Source organism: Chiloscyllium plagiosum, unplaced genomic scaffold, assembly GCF_037043375.1.
Source record: "Chiloscyllium plagiosum isolate Xiang-an unplaced genomic scaffold, Cpla_swu_hap1 HiC_scaffold_8, whole genome shotgun sequence".
Taxonomy (NCBI): Eukaryota; Metazoa; Chordata; class Chondrichthyes; order Orectolobiformes; family Hemiscylliidae; genus Chiloscyllium; species Chiloscyllium plagiosum.
The window spans coordinates 51,870,539-51,893,063 of record NW_028270146.1 but is presented as its reverse complement, the minus strand read 5'-3'; the positions used below and the strand labels follow the sequence as shown (position 1 = coordinate 51,893,063).

Genomic DNA, 22,525 nt, shown 5'->3' with positions numbered 1-22,525 from the left:
GGTTGCAATATTATTTCCTTTAAGCTTACATTGCTTTTCTTTGTATTATTTTCATCAGAGGCACTAATCACAATTTTCAGGCTCTGCTGGAACAGCACATTTAATATATTAAAATTTAGCATCCTACTTGGCTGTTTCTTCCTTTGAAGATGTCAGCAAGTGGAAAGGAAGGCAAATGGCTGAAGAGTGTGCTTTAAAAGGGAGGTGTCCCCTTTCCATCCTCTTTAAAGTTATCTTCTGCAGGCATTGTGCAGGTGCTGTTGTACCCAGGTAAACTGGAGAGGCCACTGGGCCTGCTTGGATTATTGGAAGCCCTGTCCTTATTATTGGGAGGCTGCCTTCACAAAGTTAATCTGGTTTCCACAAAGTTAGTGACCCACTGGCAGACTGAAGAAAGGGCAAGCAAAACAGCATCAAAACACAAGACAAAAAAATTAATTTATACAATAATTGTTTTAAGAAAAAGATGCATGGAACAACACATGGACAACTCATTGCAACTTTTCAAAACAAAAAATTGGTATTTAAACTTACCGATGCTGAAAACAGCATAGTGGCCTTGCTCGTAACTATGTAACCGAGAATGACTGTTGAGTTCAGACGAAAGCAGCTGTTGTGATGTGATGAAACTGTCAATAAAACTACCGCTTAAATTTCCCTTACTTCCCTTTTCAGTTTACAATACTTCTCTAATATAACACCATAGTACTAGGGTTCTATTACTGTTTCCAGGTTCTGAGGAAGGGTCACTGGACACGAAACATTAACGCTGATTTCTCTCTACAGATGCTACCAGCCCTACTGAGCTTTATTTCTGTTTTCATACAATATTACTAGTGTTCCCCTGAGTTTTTCGTATTTACCTTCTGACTTTATTTAGGGTGGCATGGTGACTCAGTGGTTAGCACGGCTGCCTCACAGTGCTAGGGTCCCAGGTTCGATGTCAGCCTTGGGCACCTGTCTGTGTGAAGTTTGCACATTCTCCCTGTGCCTGTGTGGATTTCCTCCCACAGTCCAAAGATTTGCAGGTTAGGATGAATTGGCCTTGCTAAATTGCCCATAGTGCTCAAGGATGTGTAGGTTGGATGCATTAGTCAGGGGTAAAATGTAGGGGAATGGGCCTGGATAGGTTATTCTATGGAGGGTCATTGTGGACTTAGAGTCATAGACATTTACAGCATGGAAACAGACCCTTCGGTCTAACTCATCCATGCTGACCACATATCCCAAACCAATCTAGTCCCACCTGCCAGCACCCAGCCCATATCCCTCCAAACTCTTCCTATTTATATACCCATCCAGATGCCTTTTGAATGCTGTAATTGTACCAGCCTCCACCAGTTCCTCTGGCAGTTCATTCCATACATGCACAATCCTCTAAGTGAAAAAGTTGCCCCTTAAGTCTCTTTTATATCTTTTCCCTCTCTCCCTAAACCTATGCCCTCTAGTTCTGGACTCCCCCATCCCAGGGAAAAAACTTTGTCTATTTACCCTATCCGTGCCCCTCATGATTTTATAAACCTCAATAAGTTCACCCCTCAGCCTCCGATGCTCCAGGGAAAACAGCCCTAGCCTATTCATCCTCTCCCTCTCACTCAAATCCTCCAACCCTGGCAATGTCCTTGTAAATCTTTTCTGAACCTTTTCAAGTTTCACAACTTCCTTCCGATAGGAAGAAGACCAGAATTGTTGGGCCGAAGAGCCTGTTTCCACACTGTAGGGATTCTATGATTCTAAATTGCTGCATTGAAGTTTCCCAAAAGTCAGCGGTGTAGATTTTGGGGAGCGTTCTGCTCTGTGAGCTCTGGCAAACTTTCTCATATATTATGTATGCACCACATCTCTATGGTGCCCAACTTGTGCTCACCAGTAACAGAGGGACTCACCGCTACCAGGATATCTCAGGACTCTGGATGCCAGTACCTTAATTACAATGTAGGTGTGTACCAGGACAAGAGCTGCCTTCACAGGTTGCGTGGGCAAAACCTTCACTGTTTTTGTGTGTGAAAATCTCAATTGTTCGAGGTGTGAAGAACTGCCCCAAAGCTGACTGAGAAGGGAAAGTTAGTGCCCACTTCGCTGACCTGAACGTGGGCAAGGCAGTGCACAGGAGGAATATCTCCTATTCTCAGGAATGCCAGGGAAACTGTGGCACCACTCCCTGCCAGCATGATCCAAAGTTGGTACCCAGGTCAGTGCAGCATCCACAGTCCAGAACGGCCAGCAGTGCAGGAAGGAGATTAATGACCTTCTGCACTTTCCATAGGTAAGTGCCACCATTCCCTCTCTGTAGTCTCATATTCACTCAATCACTGATGCTACTGCATCCAACTGCCACCAAAACTCAGTCCATCACTTTCACTATCACACGCAACAGCTTTCCTCACTCTCACCCTCCCATACAAGATCATTGCATAAACTCTATACAATGTACGATCTCACTCACTCACCTCACCACCTCTCCCACATCTGTGCCAGCCTTTTTCGTCTTACTCAATCCCTTCCTTTTGCTCATTCCAAGAGAAAATGGCCCAGAGTGGGTTGGTGGACAACCCTGGGGTATTTGTGACTAAAGCACCGAGACATCCTGAGTGTGTCCTGCCCAGACGGAGGTTCATCCTGCTCTGCTACAACTTCCACGGGATAACAGGTGCCAGGCAGGGTGGACGTGGAGGGGCCAGTCACCTCTGGAGTGTCCTGAGAGGAGACTTGTGAGGGGCCTGTCTGTGGTTCCTCCTCTGGCTGCATGTCTGTTGGCATCATATCCTGTCTCCTGGTGGGAAAGGGACATCTAGAGTGAGGTCAAAATCCTCCAGTTGCCTTTTTGCTGATGCTGAGAATCAATGGTCAGAATGATGGAGTGTAGATCTATGTTTCAAAGATGATTAAAGAACAGGCAGACAAACAGAAACTTTCAAATGTAAGATGAAATATTGGTATTACTGCCTCTGAATCCATCCAATGTAATTAGGAGGTTTAGTAAAGTGACCCATCTAATAAATACTCATCATAGGAAGAAATATCAGTTATGTCACATAAATATGTGAAAAAGAGATCATCGCAGGGAAAAGGATAAGGTGGAGCACTCGTATCAAGTGTTAAGAGTAGCAAAGGAGAGTAAAACAGTTCCCAAAGTGAACCTCTTACAATTTAACAAGGTAACACAAAAATACTAGGATGGTTAGACACGAGAGAAAGGACAACCAGACAATCTTATAAGACCACTGAGGAAGTATATATTGTGGAGATATACCATGATATGTTATGTTGACAAGGCATGATGTGGATCTGGCAATGATAAAACAATATCCTTATTGATTGAGCCTAGAAAAAAAACATGCTCAGGTATTAACAGGGATTCAATTTATGCTGGAAAATCACAGCTGGGATTCACTGATAGTGTTAGTACTTAAATCAAATAGATTAACTAGATTCTTCATAGACTATAGAGTGGTTACGGTTTTTATAGGGTCAGCAATGCTTTATTCCTTTTAGGATTGATCTATTGAAACGTACCGACAAGAGCCATTTCATCAACAGCTAAAGAAATATCTGCTTTTGTCACACCAAATGGTTAGACAAATATTGAATTTGGGCCTTAAAAACAGCCCCAGCTATATTTCAGAAATTTATGAATCAAGTCATAGCTAAGGTCTGTAACTGTGTAGTTACAAACTGAGAAAAGCATGGAACCAATATGGAGATCTATTTAAGGAATGACAGCTGGTCAGGTTATTAATAAGTTTAGCCAAATTTGTGAAAGCAAAGGTAATTTATCAAGGACAACAAAAATGAAGGTGCAAACAGAATTCCCTGCTTCTTGTACTTAATGAGAAAGCATGAGATTTTTAGGGATGAGTGTTTTTCTGGAAATTTGTGCATAATTTCATCCCATTAGCTATATTATTAACAAAGTTGCTAAAGAGATAAGTGAAAGTAGTACAGTAGGCAGAATGCCAGCCAGCCTTTTAGAAGCTGATTGCCACCCTTATAAATAAATTCAGCTGCTTTTGATGATGTCAAATTGTTTAAAATGATAATTGATGCTAATGATTCATTCATTCATAGGATGCCAGCATGTATTAGCCATCCCTAGTTGCCCTTGATGAGCTGCCTTCTTGAACAGATAGATGCACAATGCTTTTTCTGAGGGAATTTCAGGAATATCACTCATCGACAGTGAAGGAACAGTGACATATTTCCAAGTCAGGATGCTGAATGGTTTGAAGGGGAACTTACAGGTGTTCCCATGTATTTGTTGAACTTGTCCTTTTAGATGGAAGTGGTCACTGGTTTGGAAGGTGCTATGCAAGGGTCTTTGGTGAATTTCTGCAGCATGCCTGGAAGATAGTACATAATCAAGCCAACTGCTTTGTCCTGGATGGTGTCAAGCTTCTTGAGTGTTATTAGAGCTGCACCTGTCCTAGTCAGTGGGACATATTTCATCATATTCCTGACTTGTGCCTTGTAGATGGTGGACAGGTTTTGGGGAGTCAGGTGAGTTAGTCACCACAGTATTCCTAGTCTCTAACCTTTTCCAGAATGATGAATTGGAAATAGAGAAGTACACCATTGGCTTCTCTAAGAAACTGAACCCACATCAGGAGTCGCCCACTGTAGAAAAGGAAACTTTGGGATTATTAGTTGTTCTTCAACAATTTGAAGTCAATGTCTGACACAGTAACAGAACATTACATCTGCACTGACCATGATCTGTTGTCATTTGTTGAAAAGTTTAAAGTTCAAAATACAAGACTATTCAAATGGAAAGCCTTGTTTCATCCATTTAATGTTAAGATTATTCACATTGCTGGAAAAGATAATGTAAATCAAATTACAATTGCATTGAGAGTGTAGAATTATGGAATAAGTTAAAGGGTTAGGAAATGCTAAACTTGTATAGAGTTATATGGGAGAGTGGGGTAGACAAAGAATGAATGGCTGCAAGTTGTGGCTTGTTGTTTGTGTATCACGTCTTTTGATCAAATTGTGTTTCTTTCTTTTAGATTTCTGAATTTTTTATTGTAAACTAAAATAGGAGAAAGTACTGTTTCAAAACCAAGGATTGTGGAAAGAATTATGGCATTTTTGAAAAGCATCTTATTGAGTTCTGACTGCTTTGTTTGGAGATGGATCACCACCAGGGTATGAATACCATGAAATTCAGCTGGCATCAGCATCATTTGTGGAATTGAGATTAGTTGCAGATGCCAATGGCCATCAGCCTGACAACTATCTGACTGACTCTTGGGTAAGTGAACAGCTTGTATATGTGAATGATTCCTGCAGAAGCCTTCAGACTGCTGGTGTGTCTCTGTCTCTCCTAAAGCCTTAAGAAAGCCAACTTATTTTCTCCCATCAGGTACTGTCAGAGATCGCTTCTAATCAATAATTAACTTTATAATTCAGGAACCAGTCATTCCATGCCTCCTATGAATAGTTAAGAGAACCAAAAGATCAGAGAACTGAAGGACTTTAGAAACAAAAGAAACATTCCATCAAATCCTGAAAAATGGTGCGCTTGAACTGTTGCCCCATTGTATTTCTCACTCCTCTCAATAACATCAATTTATTTTTATCAGAGTGTGTATGGGTAAGTGGAGTTTTAGAAGGGAGTTCGCCTACTGTACTTTGACATCAACAATTCATAACTGTTTGCCTGTAGTTACAGTTCATTTTATTTGAATAAATAGTAGTTTATAGAGTCATAGAGATATACAGCATGGAAACAGACCCTTCGGTCCAACCCATCTATGCCGACCAGGTATCCCAACCCAATCTAGTCCCACCTGCCAGCACTGGATCCACATCCCTCCAAACCCTTCCTATTCATTTCCCCATCCAATTGCCTCTTAAGTGTTGCAATTGTATCAGCCTCCACCACTTCCTCTGGCAGCTCATTCCATACATGTACCACCCTCTGTGTGAAAACGCTGTCCCATAGGTCTCATATCTTTACCCTCTCACCCAAAACCTATGCCCTCTAGTTCTGTACACCCCGACCCCAGGGAAAAGAGTTTCCCTATTTACCCTATCCATGCCCCTCATAATTTTGTAAACCTCTATAAGGTTACCCCTCAGCCTCCGACTCTCCAGGGAAAACAGCCCCAGCCTGTTCAGCATCTCCCTGTAGTTCCAATCCTTCAACCCTGGCAACATTCTTGTAAATCTTTTCTGAACCCTTTCAATTTTCACAACATCTTTCCAATAGGAAGGAGACCAGAATTGCATGCAATATTCCAACAGTGGCCTAACCAATGTCCTGTACAGCCGCAACATGACCTCCCAACTCCTGTACTCAATACTCTGACCAATAAAGGAAAGCATACCAAACGCCTTCTTCACTATCCTATCTACCTGCGACTCCACTTTCAAGGAGCTATGAACCTGTACTCCAAGGTCTCTTTGTTCAGCAACACTCTGCAGGACCTTACCATTAAGTGTATAAGTCCTGCTAAGATTTGCTTTCCCAAAATGCAGCACCTCGCATTTATCTAAATTAAGCTCCATCTGCCACTTCTCAGCCATTTGGTCCATCTGGTCCAGATCCTGTTGTAATCTGAGGTAACCTTCTTCACTGTCCACTACATCTCCAATTTTGTTATCATCTGCAAACTTACCAACTGTACCTCTTATGCTCGCATCCAAATCATTTATATAAATGACAAAAAGTAGAGGACCCAGAACCCATTCTTGTGGCACTCCACTGGTTGCAGGCCTCCAGTCTGAAAAACCCTCCACCACCACCCTCTGTTTTCTACCTTTGAGCCAATTCTGTATCCAAATGGCTAGTTCTCCTTGTATTCTGTGAGATCTAACCTTGCTAACCAGTCTCCCATGGGGAACCTTGTCGATCACCTTACTGACATCTATATATCACATCTACCGCTTTGCCCTCATCAATCCTCTTTGTTACTTCTTCAAAAAACTCAATCAAATTTGTGAGACATGATTTCCCATACACAAGGCCATGTTGACTATCCCTAATCAGTCCTTGCCTTTCCAAATACATGTACATCCTGTCTCTCAGGATTCCCTCCAACAACTTGCTCACCACCGACGTCAGGCTCACTGGTCGATAGTTCCATGGCTTGTCCTTACCACCCTTCTTAAACAGTGGTACCACGTTAGTCAACATCCAGTCTTCCGGCACCTCACCTGTGACTATCGATGATACAAATATCTCAGCAAGAGGCCCAGCAATCACTTCTCTAGCTTCCCACAGAGTTCTAGGATACACCTGACCAGGCCCTGTGGATTTATCCACCTTTACCCATTTCAAGACATCCAGCACTTCCTCCTCTGTAATATGAGCATTCTGCAAGATGTCACCATCTATTTCCCCACAATCTATATCTTCCATATCGTTTTCCACAGTAAATACTAATGCAAAATACTCATTTAGTATCTCCCCCATTTTCTGCGGGTCCACACAAAGGCCACCCTGCTGATCTTTGAGGGGCTGAAAATGTGTTGCTGGAAAAGCGCAGCAGGTCAGGCAGCAGCCAGGGAACAGGAGAATCAACGTTTCGGGCATAAGCCCTTCTTCAGGATTCCTGAAGAAGGGCTTATGCCCGAAACGTCGATTCTCCTGTTCCCTGGATGCTGCCTGACCTGCTGATCTTTGAGGGGCCCTATTCTCTCCCTAGTTACCCTTTTGTCCATAAGGTATTTGTAAAAACTCTTTGGATTCTCCTTAATTCTTCTTGTTAAGTACAGAAATCTAGTTTTTGGTTAACCTGGGCTTATCTAACAACAGGTAAATTGGGTACTTTGTTATCTTTAATTTTTAAAAAAAACTTTTGTGATGACTTCAAGAACCTATATATTCAACAGATATCCAAAATCCTACCCTGAGGTGGGACAATACTTCTATATCATGTACTTTTAACTTGCAATATACTTGAAGAAACTTCCAGCATGCTTTATAGAGAGAAACATCTGTTAAAGAAAAGCTCTTTCAGGTATTCAGCGTTTAGAGTCATAGGATCCCTACAGTGTGGAAAGAGGCTATTCAGTCCATCTAGTCTACAATGACCTTCCAAACAGCATCCCCTCATACCCAGCACCCTATCCCTCTAAAACTGCATTTTGCGTGGCTAATTTCAAAGCTCCTAGGATGCTGCCTGAACTGCTGTGCTCTTCCAGCACCACTAATCCAGAATCTGGTTTCCAGCATCTGCAGTCATTGTTTTAACCCACCTAGCCTGCACATCCCTAGACACTGTGGGCAATTTAGCATAACCGATCCAGGTAACTTGCACATCTTTGAATTGTGAGAAGAAACCAGAGCAAATCCTCCTAGACACAAGGAGGGAGAATGCACAAACTCCACACAGTCACCCAAGGGTGGAATCGAACCTGGGTTACTGGTGCTGTGAGGCAGCAGCACTAACCACTGAGTCACTGTGCTACCCAGTTGGCATAAAAAGAAACAAACATTGGTTATATGTAGTTGACGATGACAGTCTCTGCTGAACCAGTGTGAATTTTCCACTTTCTTTATTTCAGGAACTCTGTCAGGCTATAGATCAGGTTACAAGAGGTTTCAGTGGTTCACTTTCAAACAAAACTAATTTGGTTTATGTTGCTATATAATTGCATTACAGAGCTTGGAGTTAAGTGAAAACAGACTTGCAATCAATATTGACCCCAATTATAATTTGGATCACAGAGCTGAGGAAACAATGTTCAAACTGATGCAGTATTATTGGTTTTTGACATAAACATACCAATTTTGTGAAGGTGATCGGTAAACTAAAGGGACTATTTCTTATTGAACAACAGTAAGAATACAGGAAAGTTCTTCAATACCTGTTGGGATGACCAGTAAAAGAAAAAGATCATTTCAATACGAGGGAGGTACCGGGGTGTGCCATGGGGATCAGTGTTGAGGTCTCAGCTTTTCCCAATTTATATTAAGGATTGCGATGTTTGTACTGGGAAACGCCACAGGACATTGTGGCACTGTCTGTATAGTATTATAGTTAACACTGACACTATGACACAGACATTTCACTGCTATGAAGAATGGTTTATTATAATCAACTTGCACAGAAAATTAAATAGTTATTCAAAATTATACCATGATGTGCAAAACAATTAAGAATCAGAAGTACTTTCATCCTAACAAAATTTACATGTCATTCATTGTAAGGCGATAAAATAAATTACACCTTTGATTCCAGCCAAAAATTAAAGAAAGCTCATTATACTCAGCTATATATAACAGTGCAAAAAAGTGAAATATACACCAAATTGAAAGCTAGACAGCATACAGAAATACAACAGTACAAAAATGGCATGATCCAGCTGGAAATAAAAGCTGTACGTTTTGCATTTCTCATGATAATACACTATTACACACAGAATAATGAATAAATCACTAAAGAAAAGAAACAGCATCAGCAGGCTAACAAGCGCTTTGACAATTTAGCACAGGACATCACATATGAACAGAGTACAGTAATTGTGAAATAATTGCATTCGCCTGCATTATGAAAATCTAGCGTATGCAGACTACAGTCTGACTTTAATATCAACTAATTAATTTCAGATATATTTTTGTCAAGTTCTTCCAGATTGTTTGGCAAAATTATAATGAACAATTAAATAGCAATGTCCTCAAAAATTTAAATTGTGAACATACAAGAGACTTTTTTTTCATTAGCAATATACAATATGTTCCCAAACTGCTGAAATAAGCAATATTAGCCTCTCATTTAAAGCAGCTGACGATCTATTAATAAAGTCACTGTTTACTGTATGTATTCAAACAGTCAGAACAGGTTCAAGCCAAAAAGGCAACAATTCATTTTTGTTAAATCTAACTGGAAAGCATCAAAAATATTTGGTGCACATAAAAATCAAAAATCAACCAAATTTTGAAGAATAAAATTCCACTTAAAACAATATCCTGACTAAAGTAGAATATGGGAATGATTCGAGGCAATATCACCAATAAATTTAATGCAACACCCTTGACATAATGTATTCTTGTATTAGTACACTCATACCTCAGATTCCCACCGTACATAGCAGACAAAAGGTAACACTGGTAAATGCAGAACATGAGCTATACACTGGGAGGGGAAGAATCCATATCATACATATAATTGCTGTACATATAAAATGTTAGACACCTATAATTGCTGTCCTCCATACCACCAAAATAACTTGCAACCACGCTCATGTACCAGCTCCTGTGCTATGATAAGTATACAAAATTGCCTTGACACATCAAGTATGCAGCATAGAAACTGACAGAGATGTGCAATGCGTACAGTATACAGATGCAAAATGTGTCCAAAGGTAATCTCAAGCTATTATTACTCAGTTTCCATATCTAGAAATTAGTGCATAAAGGTGTGTATTAACTGCAGAACTGTTCCATAAATCTTTAGAAGTTCTGATAAATCAACTGATTTTAGAAGCAGACTGATTTAATTAATACAGACGCAATGCTAAGAGCATGTCATTTGATCTTTGGCTCTAGTATTGTCTAAGGTGGACTGTTTCGATCTAATAATAAGGACAAAGCATTTAAAATAATTGTGCCATTGTAAGACGTATCACAATATACACAAATTATCAATCCAACTATACACTTTTTGCTGATGTATTGACCATACTAATCATTAGGACATCGAGAGATATCTGTAACCAATTATGACTATTCATACCATTCTTTTCAAAAAATCACTTTTTTTTCCACTTATTGAGACAATGAACCCAAAAGTTATTTTAACTGCTTTGTACAGTTCAACAACCTTAGAGATAGCAAAGTCTTTTCCAAGTTTGACATCACAAATGTTGAAGCATAAATGTAAACTTGTGCGCTTACACCTTTAGAGGAACTAGTGCCATGGCATGTTTAGAACTTATTTTGTTTTTACAAATCTATACCAATTTCATTATTTTGCAAGCATACAACATTGCAACACTATATTTGCTCTCATATTACAGCACTTTATTTCCATGTGAAGTTATTTTAAACATCAAATGCCTTTGAGACAAACTCTTCCCAATTCCTAAGAATCAGAGAGAATCCTGTGAGCTTATGCTTGATAAATTAGTGGAGAAACCACTTTGTGCAGTACAGCAAATTTCCAGTTAAGTAGAAGATAGTGCTAGTGAACTGAAAATACAGAAGTTCATTAGCCAATGTATAGTGTCTTCCAGCTGGAGGACAGAGATTAGGGGGTCAATCCTAAAGAGATTGGTGGGAGAAATAATTATTTATTTTGATCACACATGAGCTAAAATAATTCCTAAGGCAGTGTTTTGCTAGTTACACCTTGACATTTCAAAATGTGATGTGATATATATTTGTGAATCACCATTTCAGATTGGAATATTTCTAATTTGCTCTCTTTTAGAAATGACTGACCAGAGAAGCCATGTTTGCTTGAAATACTTATCTTACATTAGAAGGTTTAGAATTGTTACGCAAGTGAACGGATGTGGATGGAGTTAATTTCTCAAAATAAAAACCTGTTCACCCTCAAAGGGTGACAAAAACCTTAAGCATGCATAGTACCATGTGACAAAATAATACAACGTACTTGATCTGAATACATCTAATCACCTATTCCATAAATATTTAAGAAACTAGATAAAGTTTTGGTAAGAGGAAAATTTCTCCTTTCCAGAATATTTACTCAATATTTAACCCACGAATGTGAATTAAGTATTAGGCTGTCCCTGTCATAACATTGATATAAAAAAGCAACAACTTACTAAATATGCAGCCATTGTTCAATTGGGTTTGTGCTGAATCCTGGCATGCAACAACTGTACAACCTGTGCAACTAGTATACTCTTCAGTGCATGATAATGTTATATAGTATTCACATGGCACAGTTTGGCCTAAAACTGAAATGTTTTCAGTTTAATCATATTTTACTTTGCTTCTATGCTGAATATATGTTGCCACAGCTTAATTAAAATAAGTTTTTTTGTCAACTTCCATTTTTTCAATAAGCTTTTTTTGTGCAATAGATCCGTCACATTAACAGCAATATTTTATACAGCTTTTACACAATCATACTCTCACATAGCAACAATGACAATGCACATTGGTCAAATAATGGCCCAAAATAAATAGCTCTTTCAAAGCATAGTGACTGTATCTTCCATTTTTGGCTCAATCATGGTATATTGAGTATTACACTCTGAGTCAGAGTCAATGCTGTCAGCATCCGAAGACAATTGGGATGGTTTAGAACCTTGCTGAGCACATTCCTTCAGTATCTGTGCTGTTGATTTTGGCAAATCTTTTGAGTCCACAGTATTAGCAGTCCTTTCTTTCATATTCATTGAAGAAGTGGAAATTGGCGAGATCTGATTACCAGTCAAGGCATCCAGAGATCCATCAGGATCAATGATTGTGTTGATTGCTGTGAGAAAGCAAATACTTTAATTCATCTATACCTCTTACAAGATAGCAAATTTGTCTCTAAAGGAAGTCAACACTACATAGCAAATATTACATAACATTGTGCATCAGATGAAGTACTTTTCAGATAGATTTCCAACAAACGAGTAATTTCTCTCCATACAACTCCTAATGAATGCAGGTTGATGGCAGAAAATTGGTTAATGTAGCAAACCATCAATTACAAAAACAGCTTCAATGAATTTTACTAACCATCTAATTGCTTTTGAACTCTTCTCAAGTCTTTAAAGATTGAGGATATCTCCTGGGACAGAAAGTAAACACAGTCAGAACATTACCAGTTATCAAAACATTTTAACAAATTTGGAACTTGGATCTGGATTTGAGGGGGAATTACTCATTTTAATCTACACATCAATTTCATAGGGTATAAAATGTCAACCTTGTTCCTGACACATGCAAACTCAGAATACAGAGAACATTACAGTGCAGTACAGGCCCTTCAGCCCTCTATATTACACCGACCTGTGAAACCAATCTGAAGCCCATCTAACCTACACTATTCCATTCTCGCCCATATGCTTATCCAATGACCATTTAAATGTCCTTAAAGTTGGTGAGTCTACTATATATTTGGTTCTGTACCGACTATGTAATTTTGATGCATTTAACAACTAAAATAATCCTAACCAAAGTGTGTGCCTGATCTTTTAAAAATAATACCATATAATCCTAATGAAGAAAGGGAAAATTGCAACAACAGAAGTCAAGAGGGAAGTCAGGATAAAAAGATAGAATCACAGAATGGCTCAACCCTATTGGCCACTCAACCCTATTCTTATTGTCAAAGTGAATACGCTCATACAATCTCAAAATATACTCCATCTGCCATCTTGTTACCCACTCCCATCAATAGCTCTCTGTAGTCTCCGTGCCTTCTTGAACATCTATTAATACTTGCCTCATATCCTCTTATACTTTCAAGTTATTGAGCCATCTGTGAATTTTGAAATTATGCCATGCACAGGTAGATGTCCAAACACAAACCATCTTGGGAGCACCAACATAACTTTCGGAAGTCTGAAAAAAAGGCTGCTCACCACTCTGCTTCCTGTCATTCAACAACTTCAGCTCCTTGCATCCATTTTCCCTTTTAACATGAGTCAACTCTGCAGATGAGCCAATTGGATATCACTTTATGAATGCACTTTGGAAATCCATGCACCCAAATTAACCCCAGTACCCCTCATCAAAAACTGGACAAACTAGTGAACTGTGAGGACAAAACCACGGGTCCAGATGCCATGTTACAGTTTTCACATTTAACTAGATTGAATGGGACCCATAGATAATCAAAGAAATTGAAGAAGATAAAGCAGAGGGACAAGCATCCCATTTAGAGTAGAAACACTGCATTGACTAATTGGGCTGAATAGATAATTTCTGCATTTAGATTTTACAGAATTCAAAGTACAGCAAACTTCATTTTAACACATTATGAACCTGCACTCTTGATAAGCTGGCAAAAATCATATACCTCAAATACCAGAAGTTCACTGTGTAATCACAATCTCTGCGAAGTTCAAGCAGTTAGTTGAAGGTACAAATGAGAAGGCTCTCTGATAAATTTTATTTAAGGAGAAGATACATTATTATTTAAATGATTTATATTGTAAATAAATTATTACAGGGATATATACACCTCCCACATTATGTTTTTTATTACTTAATATATGTGTGACATTGATAAAGAGGTCCACAGAATCAATCAGAATATTTGATCAACTGGCATGCTCCTGCTCCCATAGGTGCCAGTTAATAAACAGTTTACTGTGACAGCTTTGTCTGTAATGATGGACCATTCCAATATTTTTATTCACTATTCTATCTTCAATAATAATTAAAATATTTTAATGGAAGTAATACCCTGACCATTATGTCCATTGAGAACTGGATAAATAACAAGACAATATACTAACACAATGTGGAATCTACTCAAATTAATTATTAATAAACATGGCAAACATTTAATCTTAACAAACAAAGGTCATGCCATGTGGTGAAAGGGTTAAAATTGTGTCCCAATACATGTGTGAATCTAACCGAAAATGGAAGGTGTCGCTTAGTCCCGTGTGAATCTTATTATACACCTTCCCGTGTGAATCTTCTTATCTGTATGTAACCAGAATGGAATGTGTTTTTTAGCCTTGCTCTGCTGTTCACATGAATGTTTATATCTGGAAAAGAGTATATCAGCTGGAAAAGTCTCCAGTTCGGTAGAGTCTGCTCCGGGGTTGCGTTTAACCGCCGAGCGTGGGTTGTTGGCAACCGCTCTACGAGAACTGACGGCTCCCAGTTCCGGTAACACGTAGAGTGAGTATAAACCAGACCCGTTGTAAGTACGAGACCTGGTTGTGGCGACGCTGCGGGGAATAAAACACTTATATTCTAGCAGACTTGCCTCTTGGCTGTTTGTTCTGTGTCAGACTACTTTCCTGCGAGCCTGGTCCTTGACCTTGAGAATTTTTAAAAACATTTTGGCGTAGTCGGCAGGATCAATCGCAATTGAGGAAAGATTTTGATACAGAACAATGTTTAGGAAAAAGGCTAAGAAACCAGAGGAACAAACTGTGGAGGTCCCGACCGTCCCGGGATGGCATGGACCGTGGCATGGCGTGGCAGTTTGTTTGAGAAATGGTGGGGGGCGACCGGAGAACTGGGAGGCCGAGGGCGTAGGAACCCCAGGGTCGCTGCTGTCCACCCTTGAGAGGATCCCAGTCCTGCCGAAGAACCCCTTGCCTGGGGTACAGCGGAGGATGTGGGCCTGTGCGGCGGCTTGTAGACAACAGTCAGACAAGCGCCAAAAAGCTGAAGCAGAATTAGCCCTCCTGAAACATGAGCAGGGACTCAGTTCGGGAGATGCCTCTATGTTGAGGCAGGAAGTTATGAAGTTAAAAGCTGAATTGACAGCATTAACTGAACTAGCAGGACGAACTATTATGTATCTGTCTGCTAAGAAACGGAAAGAGAAAAGGAAGGTCCCTCGAACCCCGGACCCGGTACAAGTACGGGCGTTTGTAGCCCAGTTAAATAACGGGGATCGGTGGGATATCGATCATTGGGATGGGAACATTTGGGGAGATTCAGATGATCAGTACGAAGAGGACCCACCCGTACTCCAAGCTAAACCAGTGGTTAGGAGAAAGCAGGTTCAGAGACGTCTCCCAGTGCAACGGGAGGTAATGTTAGATGAGGAAGGAAACCCTATACGGAATGAACAAGGGGAGGCAATTATGCATGAATTACCGCGGGCTCAGCCTCCTGCAGAATTCTCTGAATTAACGGAAGACTTCACTACCGATGAGGTGCTGTTTATCACCCAGAAAACCCGACGTAATCCTGGGGAGCCGTTAGAGCTATGGCTAATTCGGCTCCTCGAGGAAGGGGGGCAACAAGTGCAGGTAGACTATCAGGATGCTCCCAAGTTTGGTGGATTAGCAAAGGATGCTGCCATAGACCTGGGGTACCGCAGACAAGCCAAGGATATGGTAATAGATCGCAGTATGGGGACCTTATTTGGGATGTATGCCAGGGCAGTGGCCGAACAGTATCCCTTCCCGTCCGATTGGCCCCCCTTGGAAGGAACTTGGACAACAATTAAGGAAGGGGTTCAGAGGCTAACCCGTTTGTGTGTGCGGGATGCCCTGTTGCTGGGAGTGCTGGACGAGGTAGATAACACAAATGTTAGTAGACAGACTAGAGACCACCTAGTGAAGACTGCCCCCCCCCATTATAAACCACTGTTATTAACCATAATGTTGAGTGGACGGGGAGAAACCCTAGGAGATGCCCGTAGTATGATGAGGGAGATGGGTGGTTTGGGGGATTGGGGACCCACAACCCGTGCTTCTCAGGGGGGCACGGAGGGGCGTCGCCCTGAGGCTCGGGCAGGGGGAAAAGTAAACCCTAATCAAGGAAGTAACCAAGGCCCCTCACGGCGTGCTTTGTGGCAAGCTTTGATACGGGCGCAGGTCCCAGCATCGGAGATTGATGGCCTACCTACACCGGAATTAAAAGACTTATGCAGACGAAAGGGACTGAAGGTGTCCCGGGTAGAGACGGAGTCCCGACCCACTATGGAAGACCTAGTGGAATTACTAACACAAAAATGTCAGACACGGGGTCCGGTTGTTAATGAGCCTCGAAGGGGTGGAACTTCCACTTCCCAGCGGTGGGAATCCTCGGAGGACGAGGAGGAGGAGGAGGTACGGCCTCCCCTCCGAGAGTATTATAAAGTGGATAGGCGTGGCCGGAAACCTAGTAAGAAAGGCAAGAACAAAGAAGGGCGAGGCAAACGTCTTTACCCAGTGCTGTCTGGGGAAGATGAATGGGAGGAACAATAGGAATCGGGCCAAGCCCCAAGGGTTTGCCCACGAACGAGCCAATGGTCAGCAGACGACATTCGACCTCATGTATCATTGACTATCTATTGGCGCAAATCCGTCCAAACCGTTATGGCTCTAGTGGACACAGGGGCGGAGGCCACCTTAATCTATGGGACGCCCCATAAGTTTAAAGGAACCCCAGTCACGCTGGTTGGGCTGGGAGGTAATCTGATTGAAGGAAAAACAGTACAATTGCCCCTAAAGATAGGTACAATGCCCATTAAAACTTATTCAATTATCATTACACCGGTTAGAGAATGGATCCTGGGAATGGACATTCTGGCCGGTTTAACACTTCACCTCCAACAAGGGAAGTTTGAATTTGGAATCACGAAAATGGCTTTGCGCTGTAGGACGGTGTTAGTGGGAAAGGTTAAAATGGACCCCTTCCCCATCCCGATCGCCGATCGCGTAATAAGTCTTAGACAGTATAGGATTCCCGGCGGACATAAAGAAATATCCGCCACAATTAAGGATTATTTGGAAGCGGGAGTGCTTAGGACATGCACCACGGCGTGGAATAACCCCTTATGGCCCGTACATAAAGCCGATGGGTCATGGTGGATGACGGTAGATTATCGGCAACTAAACCGTCACACTCCGGCCTTGACGGCAGCGGTCCCGGACGCCGTCACTATTATAGGACGAATCCAACATCATCCAGGGGTGTGGTACGGAGTAATTGATTTGGCTAATGCCTTCTTCACAATTCCTATTCCCGAAGATAGGCAGGAACAGTTCGCATTCACTTGGGAGGGTAGACAATTCACGTTCACGCGATTGCCCCAAGGATATCTGCATAGCCCTACTATCTGCCACCGGATAGTTGCAGAACACTTGGCTGCCTTTAAAGTGCCTGACGAAGTGATGATCTCGCACTATATTGACGATATGATGATACAGGGGACAAGTCAGAAGCAGGTTCAGGAATTGCTGGACCAACTGGTTCAACATATGCGAGGATATGGGTGGGAGATCAACCCAGCCAAAATCCAGGGTCCCTCACAAACGGTAAAATTCTTAGGAATCGTGTGGAACAAGGGGGAAAGGGAAATCACTGCGAAAGCTAAAAATAAGATTCAGGTCTTTGCCGTCCCTCATACCCAGAAGGACGTGCAGCAATTTATTGGGTTATTCGGATTCTGGAGACAGCATATTCCCCATTTAGGACAAATTTTAAAACCTTTGTATCGAGTTACGAGGAAAAAGGCAGCGTTCGAATGGACGGAGGTCCATCAAACTGCATTTGAAATGGCCAAGCAAGCGATACAGCAAGCTGTATCCTTGGGAAAGATACAGTCAGGACCTGTAGAACTGCAAGTCTCAGCACAGGGGGATTATGCCAATTGGAGCTTATGGCAAAAACAGGGAAGAACCCGTAAGCCACTGGGATTTTGGTCCCGAAAATTACCCCCGGCAGGGGAACGGTATACCCCCTTTGAGAAACAGTTATTAGCATGCTACTGGGGCTTGGACATGAAGTGATCATGAGAACAGCTATCCCTATTCTTCCGTGGGTACTTAGTGACCCCACTACCCACCGAATAGGAACTGCCCAAGAGAGCAGCATCATTAAATGGAAATGGTATGTGTCGGAGAGAGTGCGGACTGGACAGAAAGGAGTGTCAGTCCTACATGAGCAAGTGGCGGAGGCCCCTGAGGAAGGGGAAAAACGGTTTGAGGTGATTGAATACAAGGAATCACCCGTTAAGATGGGAAAACGGTATGATGAACTGACCCCGGATGAACAAGCCACGGCTTGGTTCGTAGATGGGTCAGCCCAATGGAAAGCGGGACAGCGTAGATGGAAAGCTGCCGCCTTTAACCCAAAACAAGGCACTACCCTAGAAGAATTAGGGGAGGGAAAAAGTAGTCAGTGGGCAGAAATAAAAGCAGTGCATATGGTAGTCATGCAAGCAGGGGTCATGGGAGTTTGTTTGTTCTCTGACTCGTGGTCAGTGGTTAACGGCATGACACAATGGATGCCAACTTGGCAGGCCAATCAGTGGATGATCCAGAATAGGGAAGTATGGGGTAAACAGTTATGGGAAGATATATGGGAGAAAGCTCAATACCTGGTCATATACATCACCCACGTAGATGCCCATACATCTCGAAATGATGTGGAAGCTCTACATAACCGATATGTGGATGGTATCGTCCGAACCATGATGGTGCAAAGGGGCACCTCAGTGGACCTAGCTAGATGGGCACACCTTAAGGCTGGGCACTGGGGAGTGCAAGGAACCTTGCAATGGGCTCGAGACCGAGGAATAGATCTTATGGTAGATGATGTTAAGACTGCAGTAAACCAGTGTGAGCAGTGTCAACATCAGCGGCAGGGAGTGCCCCAACACATGATGGGACATATCCATCGGGGGGATGGTCCGGGACAGAGCTGGCAAATGGACTTTGTGGGTCCCTTACCCTCCTCACAAGGATGTAACCACATATGTACAGCTGTGGACACTATGTCTGGGGTTTTGGTAGCCCATCCCTGTCGTCACAACAATCAACAGGCTACCTTGCGATGTTTAGATTTGATTGAACAATTTTATGGATTGCCCATACAGGTCCAGAGTGACAATGGCTCCCATTTCACAGGAAGGGCGGTAAAGCAGTGGTGTCACGATAACCACGTGGAATGGGTTTATCATGTACCCTATCACCCACAAGCTGCGGGACTTATAGAACGAATGAATGGGCTTCTGAAGTCCTCACTACGAAAAGCAGGAGGTTGCAATGACTTAACAGGTTGGAAGAAGCAACTAATTCGGGTGGTGAAACAAATTAATAACCGCCCATTAGGAAATGGGGTAACACCCTTGAATAGGATGATACGAGTATGTGATACCCCAAAGACTCAGCCTATTAAAATGTGGAAATTCGCTGAGGAAGCTGATATTCCCGTAAGGGCCACGCCGGCTTCGGCTGGACTGGACCTACGAGCACTAACTGCCCAGACTTTGATCCAACAGAAACCTACGGTGATTAAGACCGGATTAGGATTGATTTGTCCCCCTGGAACCTATGGGCATATCCTCCCGCGGTCGGGACTGTCACTAAAGGGGATTGATGTGATGGCAGGCGTAATTGACGCGGACTACCAAGGGGAGTTGGGGGTGATCCTGGTCAACATCACCGCTGAACCTTACGTGATACAGAAGGGGGACAGAATAGCGCAATTGGTCATTAAGCCATGTAACCTTACAACGGTGGAAGAGACGGGAGCTCCCGTTACGGTTACTGAGCGTGGGACGGGGGGATTTGGGTCTACTGACACTAAGGGGGCCAAGGTATGGGTGCGCCAAACGACCGGCCCCCCCAGGCCGGCCGAAATCATAGCACAGTGGAAGGACAGTCTGGTCACCATTATGTACCCCGGGGACCCGACCTGGGCAAACGTCCCGGCGAACCAGTGCTACTTACGTGAGACCTAAATAATGTTGTACTTGCTATGCACCCTCAGGCTGGCCCTCCGCCTTGAACATGGGGTGGTCATGGGGATTGCGACTCCTATTGGCGATGTTCGCGATCGGATGGCCACTCCAGGGCATCGGTATCACGGCCTGGACGCTGGTACCGGTCGCCCGCCATGAGGTGCGGTGGGAGGCCAGTAGCCAGCGACGGACGCAGGACAATTTTACATGTGAACCCGGTCAGCAGTGCGTTGTTCTGACTCTCACCAGCGACTGTCAATTGTACACGTGTGCACAGTGCTACATGCACCGGGATGGGGAAAAATATGACATATCGTTCATACCGCCTAATTGCACCCTGGTGGTAAATGCCCAAGTCAAGACGTGTTTGTGGGACCGACGCACCCAGACATGCGGGACAACGGGGACTCATTGGAGCGTCACAGCTCTGGGGGAAGATCTGTGGCTGTGCAATGCCACCGATATTCGGAATTGTCATCGATTCATGTGGTTAATAATGGTACTGCCCTCGACGAACGCCCCGTCTGAGGCGTTATTAAACCCCACGCGGGGCGGGCCAGCCACGGGGGGCGTGCGGTCGCATCGAACACAGTTGGCCCCTATTATGTCAACTTGTCAACAGATGGCCCGGGCGGTACTGCACACTGATGTTCATTGGCGGGTACAGTTGCCCCTCATACCCGAGTGTCATACCAAGAGGCGGCGACGAGCGTGGTACGACACCCTGCTGGGAGGCGCAGGAACTGTTATGGGTATCTCGAATGCCATTGACTCTGAGGTGACCCGTACTAAATTATCTAACACGGGACAGGCCACCTCACAAGGACTACATACTATTGGAAGGTGGATGCCATCCGTAATGATGACTCAAGGAGAGACAGCTGAAATAATGATACGATCTCTGCAATGGGAACTGGATGTCTGGGGTGCCACTCAGGAACTGTTTGAGAACATTACGGCTCAGTTAAATTGGACTGCCTGTCATATTCAAATGTTGCATGCTCAAATACAGAAAGAACGCTTTTTGCGTGTGGTAACATCCCCCAATGTACAAGCGTGGAGGGGACTATGGAATGTATCTGAGAAATTGTGGATGATAACCCATCCAGAGCGAACATGGTGTAACGCAACTATGTGTAACGGATACTTTGTTACCATGAATGTAACCCACACTGTTACGGTCTGTCGATATTATGTATTACCAGTGATTACATCTTCTGGATATTATTTTCTGAAGACAAGGGGACAGTGGTTTAGCCCAGATACCAATATTACCTATGATCTGTCCGCTTGTGAACAGACTGATCAGGGGAAAACTTGCCTACTGATGGACAGGTATCGGGACCCTTGCTTGACTAAGGGAACGGCCCTGTGCGAATGGACTGTTGAGACTCCAAGGGACATGATGTGGCAGATTGGGCCACACACGCTCTGTGTGGCTACCAATAATCCACATCCTATGCTTCCCTCAGCACCGTTCTCGGGATGCCTCTCAAATGTCTATCAGTGGCACTGGCAGAATCACACCTATTTGTTGACCACTTATAGCAGTGCTCGCCACTTTACCAAGGTGCAGTGGAAAGTGCTGATGAATCCTTGGAACATTTCCCTGGATCGGTTTAAGCGAGCATTGGACCGATCCGAGGAGCTTAAGCAGATATTACGAAAGCATCAAACCAATGTCACCAAGGTTACGGTGTCTACCTTTATACATGGACAGGAGGTAGTACATGCTGCCCGTGTAGTGGACGTGGAGTCAGCTCATCATTGGTGGGACATATTGAGTGGTATGTCCTCCACTGCGGGGACATTCCTGTTCCCACCCTTGTCGATCCTGGTAGCGGTCCTGGTGATTTTAACATGCTGTAATGTCCTGACTTGCTTGTATATTTGGCGTGTATGTAGGCGCTTGTTAGAAAGAATACATATGGGCATAATGTAACACATGTATTGGGCCAAGCAGTGGAATGTGGTGTAAAATTATGTCCCAATACATGTGTGAATCATAATGCGACACATGTATTGGGCCAAGCAGTGGAATGTGGTGAAAGGGTTAAAATTGTGTCCCAATACATGTGTGAATCTAACCGAAAATGGAAGGTGTCGCTTAGTCCCGTGTGAATCTTATTATACACCTTCCCGTGTGAATCTTCTTATCTGTATGTAACCAGAATGGAATGTGTTTTTTAGCCTTGCTCTGCTGTTCACATGAATGTTTATATCTGGAAAAGAGTATATCAGCT

The 22,525-nt window shown here is 42.9% G+C and overlaps 2 protein-coding genes across 8 annotated transcripts in view; both read right to left on the bottom strand.

Annotated features, from left to right (window-relative positions):
* The window catches only part of LOC122553572 (5'-3' exonuclease PLD3-like), an 80,423-nt gene extending 79,680 nt beyond the window's left edge, over nucleotides 1-743 (bottom strand). The window contains exon 1 of the mRNA XM_043697587.2: nucleotides 535-743. Coding sequence (XP_043553522.2) covers nucleotides 535-552 — 18 coding nt within the window. The 5' untranslated portion in view covers nucleotides 553-743. The remainder of the gene's footprint in view (nucleotides 1-534) is intronic.
* An 8,270-nt stretch (nucleotides 744-9,013) lies between these two features.
* Nucleotides 9,014-22,525, bottom strand: part of LOC122553571 (centrosomal protein of 170 kDa protein B-like) — a 106,444-nt gene continuing 92,932 nt past the window's right edge. For all 7 annotated transcript variants that reach the window (XM_043697580.2, XM_043697585.2, XM_043697583.2 and 4 more), the window contains 2 exons: nucleotides 12,650-12,701; nucleotides 9,014-12,398 (listed from right to left, as the gene is read on the bottom strand). In XM_043697580.2, coding sequence (XP_043553515.2) covers nucleotides 12,112-12,398; nucleotides 12,650-12,701 — 339 coding nt within the window. In that variant the 3' untranslated portion in view covers nucleotides 9,014-12,111. The remainder of the gene's footprint in view (nucleotides 12,399-12,649; nucleotides 12,702-22,525) is intronic.